The 12120-nt window shown below is 46.4% G+C and overlaps 1 protein-coding gene across 1 annotated transcript in view; it reads right to left on the bottom strand.

Annotated features, from left to right (window-relative positions):
* The window catches only part of FAM189A1 (family with sequence similarity 189 member A1), a 241266-nt gene that overhangs the window by 112433 nt on the left and 116713 nt on the right, over window positions 1–12120 (bottom strand). Inside the window, exon 2 of the mRNA XM_027520849.1 lies at window positions 8738–8794. Within this exon, the coding sequence (XP_027376650.1) occupies window positions 8738–8794 (57 nt within the window). The remainder of the gene's footprint in view (window positions 1–8737; window positions 8795–12120) is intronic.

Genomic DNA, 12120 nt, shown 5'->3' on the forward strand with positions numbered 1-12120 from the left:
AAATAAGCAGGGTGACAATATACAGCCTTGACGTACTCCTGTTCCTACTTGGAACCAGTCTGTTGTTCCATGTCCAGTTCTAACTGTTGCTTCCTGACCTGCATACAGGTTTCTCAGGAGGCAGGTCAGGTGGTCTGGTATTCCCATCTCTTTCAGAATTTTCCACAGTTTATTGTGATCCACACAGTCAAAGGCTTTGGCATAGTCAATAAAGCAAAAATAGATGTTTTTCTAGAACTCTCCTGCTTTTTCGATGATCCAGTGGATGTTGGCAATTTGATCTCTGGTTCCTCTGCCTTTTCTAAATCTAGCTTGAACATCTGGAAGTTCATGGTTCATGTATTGCTGAAGCCTGGCTTGGAGAATTTTGAGCATTACTTTACTAGCGTGTGAGATGCGTGCAATTGTGCAGTAGTTTGAGCACTCTTTGGCATTGGGCTGGCAAAGCTTTACTACATTTTTAATAAAGAATGTGTCTGATGCATTTCTCCAAGGAAGACGTACAGATGGCCAATAGGTGCATAAAAAGATGGTTAACATTGCTAACTATTAGAGAAATGCAAATCAAAACTGCAATGAGGTATCACTGCACATCAGTCAGAATGGTCGTCACTAAAAAGTCTACAAATAACAAACGCTGGAGAGGGTGTGGAGAAAAGGGAACCTTCTTACACTGTTGGTGGGAATGCAAATTGCTGCAGCCACTATGGAGAACAGTGTGGAGATTCTTTAAAAAGCTAAAAATAGAGCTACCATATGATCGGGCAATCCCATTCCTGGGCAAATATCTAGACAAACTATAATTCGAAAAATACATGTGCCTTAATGTTCACAGCAGCACTATTTACAATAGTCAACACATGGAAGCAATCTAAGTGCCCATTAACAGATGAATTGATAAAGATGTGGTATATACACAATGGAATATTACTTGGCCATTTAAAAGAATGAAATAATGCCATTTGCAGCAACATGGATACAACTAGAGATTATCATGCTAAATGAAGTAAGTCAGACAGAGAAAGATGGTATCACCACATGGTATCACCTATATGTGGAATCTAAAATAGGACACAAATGAAACTTCCTACAAAATAAAAAGAGACTCACCGACATAGAGAACAGACTTGTGGTTGCTAAGGGGGAGGACCATAGGGGAGAGAAGGATTGGGAGTTTGGGATTAGCAGATGCAAACTATTATATCTAGAATGGATAACAACAAGGTCCTACTGTATAGTACAGGGAACTATATTCTATTAATATATCCTGTGGTAAACCATAATGAAAAAAAAAAAAAGAACGTGTCTGATGGATCAAAATAATTTACACTAGAAAGTGATTTCAGGCAAATATGGGCACAATAAAGGACAGAAATGGTATGGACCTAACAGAAGCAGAAGATATTAAGAAGAGATGGCAAAAATACATGAGAACTATATAAAAAAAGATCTTAATGACCCAGATAACCATGATGGTATGATCACTCACCTAGAGCCAGACATCCTGGAGTGTGAAGTCAAGTGGGACTTAGGAAGCATCACTACAAACAAAGCTAGTGGAGGTGATGGAATTCCAGTTGAGTTATTTAGAATCCTAGAAGATGATGCTGTTTAAGTGCTACACTCAATATGCCAGCAAATTTGGAAAACTCAGAAGTGGCCACAGAACTGGAAAAGGTAAGTTTCCATTCCAATCCCAAAGAAAGGCAATGCCAAAGAATGCTCAAACTACCACACAATTGCACTCATCTCACATGCTAGCAAAGTAATGCTCAAAATTCTCCAAGCCAGGCTTCAACAGTACATGAACCAAGAACTTCCAGATGTTCAAGCTGGATTTAGAAAAGGCAGAGGAAACCAGAGATCAAATTGCCAACACCCAGTGGATCAGAGAAAAAGTAAGAAAATTCCAGGAAAACATCTACTTCTGCTTCATTGACTACGCTAAAGCCTTTGACTGTGTGGATCACAACAAACTGTGGAAAATTCTTCAAGAGATGGGAATACTAGACCACCTTCACTGCCTCCTGAAAAATTTATATGCAGGCCAAGAAGCAACAGTTAGAACCGGACATGGAACAACGGACTGGTTCAAAACTGGGAAAGTACGTCAAGACTGTATATTGAGAAAAAAAGAAAGATAAAGAAAAAAAGACTGTATATTGTCACCCTGCTTAACTTATATTTGCAGAGTACATCATGCAAAATGCCAGGCTGGATGAATCACAAGCTGGAATCAAGATTGCCAGGAGAAATATCAATTACCTCAGATATGCAGATGATACCACCCTTAATGGCAGAAAGCAAAGAGGAACTAAAGAGCCTTGTGATGAAAGTGAAAGAAGAGAGTGAAAAGGCTGGCTTAAAACTCAACATTCAAAAAATGAAGATCATGGCATCCAGTCCCATCTGTTCAGTTCAGTTCAGTCGCTCAGTCGTGTCCGACTCTTTGCGACCCCATGGACTGCAGTACACCAGGCTTCCCTTCTATCACCAACTCCGGGAGCTTGCTCAAACTCAGGTCCATCAAGTTGGTGATGCAATCCAACCATCTCCTCCTCTGTCGTGCCCTTCTCCTCCTGCTTCAATCTTTCCCAGCATCAGGATCTTTTCCAATGAATCAGTTCTGCACATCAGGGGGCCAAAGTATTGAGTATTCAGGACTGATTTCCTTTAGGATTGAGTGGTTGGACCTCCTTGCAGTCCAAGGGACTCTCAAGAGTCTTCTCCAACACGACAGTCCCATCACTTTATGGCAAATAAATGGGGAAACCATGAAAACAGTGAGAGACTTTACTTTCTTGGGCTTGGAATATTAAAAAGCAGAGACATTACTTTGCCGACAAAGGTCCATCTAGTCAAAGCTATGGTTATTCCAGTAGTCATGTATGGATGTGAGAGTTGGACCATAAGAAAGCTGACCATTGAAGAATTAATGCTTTTGAACTGTGGTGTTGGAGAAGACTCTTGGTCTCATGATCTCAACTTGAGAGTTCCTTGGACTGCAAGGAAATCAAAGCAGTCATCCTAAAGGAAATCAGTCCTGAATATTCACTGGAAGAACTGATTGTAAAGCTGAAGCTCCAATACTTTGGCCACCTGATGCAAAGAACTGACTCATTGGAAAAGACCCTGATTCTGGGAAAGAATGAAGGCAGGAGGAGAAGGGTACGACAGTGGATGAGATGGTTGGATGACCTCACTGACTTGATGGACATGAGTTTGAGCAAGCTCTGGGAGTTGGTGATGGACAGAGAAGCCTGGTGTGCTGTAGTCCATGGGGTCGCAAAAAGTTGGACACAACTGAGTGACTGAACTGAACTTAAGAAGTGATTTAAACAAATGTCATGTTTTAATAAAAATGATTTTTTGCAATGACCATTTCTAATTTCACTTGGCCTTGAGTGGTTTCATTATGTTATAATTTAATTAGTTCATTTCAGTCTCAGCTTTCTGGTTAGACTTATCTTCCCCTGATTAAATTTAATACTATCAATAAATTTAAAGACAAGTGTGCTAGTCTATTTTCATAAACAAGATGGGGGCTTTAGATTCTTCAGCTGCTTTATTAGCAGAGTAAGATACTGCCTCGTAAATATGGGTATACCCTACTTCCTCTTGTCCTCAGCACCAATGAATGAAGCCTTCATCTTTAATGTGATTGAGCAAAATACATTCTCCGGACTGTATTCAAAAGGCCATGATCTTGACTGTGAGAAAGCCCCAAAGTGGATTTATAGCGAATTTTCTGAATAAATGATGACTCTAAACACATTTATATTAAACACGTTAACCTTTAACTCATCTACATTTTTAAATAGCATATTAAAGTTGTATTTGTGCTCAATTCAATGGGCTTGAAAGAAAGCCCTACAGGCTTCCTATAAATTCATATTAAAGGTTAAAGTGATTCATACATTTTTTTTCCCCACAAAATATGACCATACAAATCTGCAGTGAGCCCAGGACTGAATTTCTGATGGGCACAGCAGGAAATACTGTTCCTAGTATAAAAATTGAAAGATACTTTAAAAAAGAAGTTAACATATTTTAAGCTTTCCTTCACTGGAAATGATCACCATAGCAATGAAGAGAGAGAGAGAAACCCTCATGCCGGCTGAAGCTCATTCATCATCCACTTCCAATTCCTTGGTATTTGCATGTTTCGAGACAAGCCGTGGGGCCAGAGCAGTGTCCGAGCAGACAGGCTCACAGAGCTCCTGGAGGCTCTACCTCTCGGACTGAACCCTAATCTAGTAATACACATTCCTACTGGGGCTGAAACAATTTAGCAATAAAGCTAAATCATTATCAGAGTAGACTAAAAAGCTAGATTCCTCAACCACTGTAACATAAAATGTAAACAGTACTAAACACATATTCCTACAGATTATTAGTTTTCAAAATATGTCTAATTTACTTTAAGAACTGTACTGAAGTGCAATTTGTTAATTATAAAAACAAATTCTAAAAATGTTTTTAACCCATGGTTATTAGCTTCTCAATAGTATCAGTTATTACAAGCAAACTAGTGGTCAGGTCAATACTACCCACTCAAGCTCTTTTTTATTAAGTATATAGCATTCCCCTTTTATCTGAAATAAATACATCTCAAGACCTCACGTAGACACCTGATATGGCAGACAGTACCAAATCCTATATATAACACTATGCCTGCATGTGTGCTAATTCACTTCAGTTGTGTCTGACTCTTTGCGACCCCATGGACTATAGCCCTCCAGGCTCCTCTGTCCATGGGATTCTCCAGGCAAGACTACTGGAGTGGGTTGCCATGCCCTCCTCCAGGGGATCTTCCTGGTCTAGGGATCGAATCTGCCTGCACTGCAGGCGGATTCTTTACCACTGAGCCACCAGGGAAGCCCATATATCACTATACACTTGTGATAAAGCTTACTTTAAAAGTCAAGCATGGTAAGAGGTTAACAGTAATAACTAATAATAAAATGGAATAATTATATTAATGTCCTATAATAAAATTTATGTGAATGTGGTCTCTCTTGAATGTCTTACTGTACAAATTTAATGCCTTTTCCTTCTTAACTAAGCACTCATCATGCACTGTGGCCATAACTTCTGCAGTTTGAGGTGTGATAGCAAAAGTAGCATGAATTTCTCTTTCCTTCTTCACAATTTCACAGATAGAATATGATCTGTTCTTACTGTGGATCTTGGCAAATTTGGCAGACGCTTTTTCTTTCCTTAAGAAGTCTAGCACTTTTACCTTTTCACTTAAAAGAAGCAATTTATGGTTTCTCTCTGGAGTATCCAATTGTTGGCATCACTACTCTTGAGCTTTGGGACCATCATTAAGTAAAATGGTCACTGTTCCAGGGTCACTGGAACACATACTATGACAGTCCATATGATAACCCAGACAGCTGCAGAGTGATGGACAGGCAAGATTGGCTGGACAAACGGAAGATTCACATCCCAAGGACAAGGCTCGGGATTTCATCACCATAGTCAGAACAGCTTGAAATTGGAAACTTCTGAATTGTTTCCTTCTGGAATCTAATATCTTTGACTGCAATTGAGGATGGGTAATTGAAACCATGTAAAGAAGGACAGTGGATGGGGGTGGGAGGGGGGGCTCCTATAATTCCTGTGATTATGTATGAAACTGTTTCCAGTATTAATAATATAAGCAATCACAAGACATATCACTGAATCTCTGAAAAAATGAGCTAATCAGAGCTATATAATCTGAATCGTAATTGGCATCTAGCACAATGAGAAACCTTTTATGGTTTGATGTAAGGAAGACAATTATCTCAATCATAGGAGACACTCATCACATTGAAAAAAACGAATGTGGAAAAAAGCCATGTGAACACACACACACACACACTACTGGTGAAGTGCCTGTGAGGCTTCAGCATTTGGAAAAGGCTCCCAGAAGATGCAATGGCAGAAAGTCACAACATCTTCCTCTCCCTGCATAACAGGCACCAGCTGGGAAGGGTGGATTCCTTCCCACCCCATCAGCCAGCCTGCTGCCCCCGCCCAGCCTTTTCCCCAATAGAAGCCCCCTACCCTCCGCAGCACATCAGTTACTCCAGGGGCTGGCTGGAGGGCAGAAGAAGGGTAAGCAGATTATTACCTTTGTGGTGATGGATGGAAACTAGGCTGTTGGTGACTGGCACACTGCAATGTACATGGAAGTACAAATATAAAGTTCACATGAAACATATGATGCTATAAACCAATGTCACCTTGATAAAAATAAATCTTAAAAAAATGAATCATTTAAATCAAGACTTCAGAATTTTTGAGCTGAGACTCTAGGCAAGGCACTTACCTTTCTAAGTATTCCTTTTTTTTTCTGGAAGATGGGGATAAAAACAGTGTATTGTACTCACAGGGACACTGTGTGGACAGGCTCGGGTATCCCTCCCATGCAGGGCTTAGCACGTAGGCAATGTCTGGTACGTGGTCCCTGTTAACTGTATTTTAAGGATGGGCCCTACATGTCGTGGAGCACAATGCGGGGCTTTGATTCAGACGCTTGGAGGAGGGGAACCCCCACATCCTGGGGGGAAGGAGGGCTTCCAGGGGGCAGCAATAAGTGAGCCCTAGTGAGTGGCCGGGCAGAGGCCAGAGGGGTCTGGGAGGAAGTGTCAGTTAGGGGCCAACAACACATAGGAAGCCCAGAGGGTCCAGGTGAGTCTGGGCAGGGAGGAGGGCTAAGATCACATCAATGCTCATGGTTCAGAGAGTGAGTTTTTTTGCTAATAAATCAAGAGATTTCATCGCCCTGGTCAACAGATAGACGAGTGTTCTTATAGCAGAGACAGTACGCTCTCCATCAAGACTCTGCCCTCCCTCCATGACGCAGGTGCCTCTGGGAGGGACCTGTCCAGGGAGGGACCATCTTTTCCAGCTTCCTCCCCAGCCAGATGTCCCCTGGGCTCTGTGACAAGCCTCCCTTCCCCCACCACACCCCCATGGTGTGCCATGCAAGTATGAGTGTCCCTTTTAGGCTAAGGAAGTCAAGAAGCACATGGTTCTCCGCAATCCTCTCCCCTTCACTGAAATGCAGGGGACTCCATAGGTCTGGAGAGTGTAGGACCCCTGGCAGAAGCAAGTGGGATCTCTGAATCACTGTGTGGGAGGAACAACCTGCTGCTTGGGAGGCCCTTCTGGACAGGAGCAGGAGGCAGATGTGCATGGCATTAAGACACTGAAAGTCTGGGGTCTGTGACAGCAGTTGGTACCACCCTAATCCAATCCCTTACATCCTTGAGTTGGTGAAGCAGTCAAACTAGGGTGTCTTCCTTCCTCCTCAGCTACCTGGAGAGCAGCTAGACTCACAAGGCTGTGGAGCCAGCATCTGGAAGGTTCAGCTGTGGCTGCTCCCACTAGGGCTGCCCTCCTGGTATGAGGCCCCCAGACCCACCCTATTGCTACTGACCTGCCCCCAGGTCATACCCCAGCCATCTGCACACAGAGTCCTGACCACTCAGGAGCCCCCAGCACATGCATCCTTCACGGTGAGATGCCCAGTCCTGTGAGAAGCTCTGTCTCCAGGCTGGGCTGGGGCGGGCATGAGGGTGGTGATGGGGTGGGATGGGCCTTCCTCCCATCCCCCATGCCCACCTGAAGGAGGTCACCTTTCCTCTGTTCAGAGGCCAGGCGGAGGGTTTGCTCTGTTCATACAGTGGGGACTGGTCAGAAGGGCTGGGTAGGCTGTCCCTGTGTCCCTGAAGGGGACCCACAGCACAGCCCCCTGACCCAGTGTCTGCCGCCACCTCCCTTTGCACAAAAGCATTAGCATCTTGATATACAAGCTGAGACTGATTTGAAAATAATCCAGCAACAGGCCTGGATAAAACAGGACCCGTCATTGTTGATGCTGTTGAGATGGACTGGGGTACACATATCTGAAAATGTCAAAATAAAAATTTAAAGAAAATTTCTCTATATTCTGTAGGAGAGGAGGTCCCCAGAAGGAAAGCACCCCTCCCTCCCAATGCCTTTTCAGGATGTGATTAATGGTTCCTCTCACGGAGGAGGAGGTGTTTACAAAGACAAGATTTGTGGGCTTTTTTCCTATTTTCATTAATATTTAGTACATGTCATTATCTCCAAGTCTAATCACTTAAAGAAGAGATTTTAAATAATTGATTACTACAAAAGAGGAGGCCGTCTTTTTCATGATCCATCAAAAGCCGGAAAACCTCTTCGCTTAGTCCTGATGTGGACATATAAATACATTAATGCACACGACGAGAAGCACACACACACACAGATCAATAGACACAAATTGGCTCTGGGTACTTTTCAGAGGGAAAAACCATCATCCTTGTCCCACCTCTGGTATAGCACGCCCCCTCCCCAGCACAAGGCCCCAGCCCCCTTGAGACAGGGCTCCAGGGGCACCTCTTTCTTCCTTCTTTCTTTCAAAGAAACACCTATGCAAATAAATATGATCACCATGCAGTTTCACAATCACCAAGACATGCAGAAAGGTAACATTTCTGGAACTCGGATGAGCTACACCTGGCCATGTGATCACACCCATGTGTGTGAGCATGTTTACCTGTTTACAGACAACACCTGTGTCCACACTCTTTAAAATGCCCGTGTTGGTGACATGTCCTCCAACAGGGCACGACCACACGGACATGAGTGAGGACCTGCAGAGGCGGGAGACCGGCTGGCGGGAGGCCGATGCCTTAAAAGCACTCAGGGCCACACGAGACAAGGTGCCACTTACCACAAGGGACAGGGGCCGCTTCCAGGAGACGACACCGATGAGGCCTGACAGCAGCACCTGGAAGAGAGAGCAGGCCGTGAGGAGCTGCCAGGACTTATCTGGAGCACAGCTCGAGCAGAGTGGTCATGGTGGAGGGTTCGTCCCTCCTACAGTCACGCCTGAGGCCACCGCTCAGGGCTTGAGGTGACTGGCTCACAGGGACGTCGAGAGCAGACAGGCTTTCTGATCGAGCCTCCCCAGCCTTCTCCCCAAGTCCTGAGAGACACGTGCCGTTTGATTCAGCATCACACAGAGCACCGGACACACTGCTTTGGGGACGGTGGTGATGTTCCCACTCTCTGGTCATCTGCCACCTGCATGCAAACCCACAGGCCCCCTCTGCCCTCCCTCATCTGGGCCCCTGCCCCTGCAGGGGCCTCCTCTTCACTCCCACCCACCAAGGAGATTCCCACACTTCTCACCCTGGCTCTGAGCTGCCTGCTCCTGGCCCCGCCCGTTCTCTGGCCCCCAGACCCACCAAGCATGTCCCCCCAGCACATCCCCCGCAGCACCCCGTCCACCCAGGCTCCCCTATGTCTGCTGCCTTCAGGAGAACCATCCTCGGCTCCTGGCCCACCTTTCTCCTGGGCTGCCGCCCCAGGCCCCCATTAGACCCATGCTCCCTGCTGTCCACATTCCCAGTCTCCTTATGTCCAGGAAAGGCCACCAGATCACGGAGACACAGCTGCTCCTCACCCACTGCAATCTGCCTTCAGGGGGGTCACCAAATGGGAGAGATGGGCCGTCGCTCCTTGACTTTCCATGGAGGGCCTGGGCCAGGCTGGAGCGGCCAGGCTGCACTTGCCCCCTAGAATTCCAAAAGGACTGAGCCCCAGGCTCGGAGGAGAACACGCAACTGAATGGACCCACAAGGTCCCATTGTTGACAGAGCCCAGTTCACCCCTGGGACCTCGGCACAGAGCAGAACCAAGTCTCACATCCAGTAGCCTCCAGCTATCCACCGAGAGCCACACTGGTCTCAGACGTCCAGCAACACCCAGACCAGTGGTCTCACATGAAAAACATTAAACCTTAACCACACACACAGATAAAGATGAACTAAAGAGCTTCATCGTGTGCTGCTCCCAAGCCTGTCATATCTGCCTCCTCTCTGCAGTGCACACACCGCTTCCACATACAGCCGATGCTGCAAACATTACCGACAGCCGTGTTCCCACCTCTGAACTTCCTCACTCCATGATGCCCCAGCCCATCCCCCTCCATCACAGAACTGCTGGCTGCTGTCTCCTAGGCTCTCCCAGGGCAGGTTTCCATCACGCCTCTCCACGCACCTCTGAAGCTGCTCACTTCCCTTCTCATCCCACATTCCACCTCTCAGAACCTGCTCTGGTGCCCAATGCGTCCTTCCTCCATGGACACACGACTCCCCCAGGTCATGTTCCGATGGTAAGCTGGCATTCCTCCTAAGGACATGCTGCTGAGACTCACTGTCACTCCGTGCCCAAGAGCACAGACCCTGACCTCTCGTCTCCACCTCCAACCTTCTTCTGGAGGGTCCACATTTCTGCCAACCCCGCCATCCTCATCTGAGCCATGGTGTGTTTAGGACCCGCTATTCTGAGGCTGGGTCTGCTCTTCCTCTCAACACCTCTCCCCTCTGCCTGCGCTGGCCCTCAGGATTCACCTACCTGGATGGGGGCACTCCGCCACTTACCTACCTCTGCCCCCCACTCACTGGAGCCTTGCTGGATGTCTCCACCAGGTGCACGTCACCTTCCTGGCTGGACCTGATAATCCCACATAGTCTGGTCCCTGATTCCCCATAATCACTGCCCAGGGGGACTCTCCACTCCTGTCCTGGCCATTGTGGGCACCAAAGTCACAGCATTTCTCAAAGGGAACCCCTATGGGCTATCTCCCCTCCACACTCAGCACTCCCCTCCTGTCGCTGGCCCCCTGCCTCAGCCCCACCCCTTTCTCTTCCCTCTGATGACGGCCAAGCTCTGGGGGCCCGGCTCTGACCCCACCATTGCCCCCAGGATGGGACCTCCAGAGTGCCCTCTGTTTGCCCTTCATGACGATACTGGCTGTGCCCAGACTGAGCCTGTAGGGAGGCTGAATGTTCTCCAACCATCTCCCAGAAGATGTCCACTTAAGCTCTGCCTTCTTCCCATTCTAATAGACAAAATCTCACCCATCCTCTGAGACACAGCCCAATACCTCTTCACCCAGGAAGGGTCCAGGAATTCAAGTGAACCTAGGGGCCCCACTGAACTCTCCAACCACCCAAGACCTCTCAAGACCTCTCTGATATGCGAAGACAGAACTCCCTCATCTTCTAAGGTGAAGCTGCCAAAACTATCAAATCTCTACAGTGACCAGCCCACTTAAAACAAGGATGTCACCACCTTCCAAAGAGCAAGGGTTTCTAAACACAAAGGAAATTAATAGCACTTATCTTAGGCCACAGTAAAAATTTCTCAGCTTTTCCTATCTTCATCATGAAGTCACTTATTCATTTTTTGGGCTGTGCCAGGTCATGGCTGCAGCAAAGGGGGTCTTTGTTGCAATATGCGAACTCTTAGCTGTGGCATGAGGGGTCTAGTTTCCTAATCAGGAATCAAACTTGGGTCCCCTGCATCTGAAGCACTGAGTCTTAGACACTGGACCACCAGAATTCCCCGTAATGAAGTTATCATTCTCAAAAATATACCAAATAATTTTACTTCCAGCAAACATGGACAATTTGGCTTACTGAGTATAATTTACATTTCTGAATGTCATTAATAACTATAATTAGGAATGGATCCAAGCCCCTATACAAAGGCAAAGAATAAAACCACCACACGCAGTGAGGCAGGCAGATGCTGACTTTGTGTAATGCCGTCCCCTTGAGTGTAAGTAAGGTGTGCTATCCCCTGACCCTCCCCAGGGATTGCATCCTGACATAATGTTGCCCTGGTAACACTCTGACTGCAGCCTTGTGGGACCCTGGCCAGGTGATCCTGCTAAGCCATGTCCAGATTCCTGACCCTAGAGATCTGTGAGATGATAAATGGGTGTCATGTTAAGTTGTGAAGTTTGCAGTAATTTGCTGTGCAGAAGAAAATGAATTGTTATTGACTGATTGTCTGTGTCTCCCCAAACCCGTACTGTCAAGTCCTAACCCACAAGGTGCTGGTACCTGGAGGTAGGACCTTCAGGAGGTGATCAGGGTTAGACTGGGGCCTCATGATGGCACAGCAGGATTATAGGAAGAGAAGGAAAGGATCTCTCTCCACATGTACATACTGTGGAAAGGCCACGAGGCACAGAGAAGTGAACTGTCTACAAGCCAGGAAGAGGGCCTGCCCTCCACAGAACCTGCCCACAGCAGTATCTTG

This window comes from Bos indicus x Bos taurus, chromosome 21 (assembly GCF_003369695.1).
Source record: "Bos indicus x Bos taurus breed Angus x Brahman F1 hybrid chromosome 21, Bos_hybrid_MaternalHap_v2.0, whole genome shotgun sequence".
Taxonomy (NCBI): Eukaryota; Metazoa; Chordata; class Mammalia; order Artiodactyla; family Bovidae; genus Bos; species Bos indicus x Bos taurus.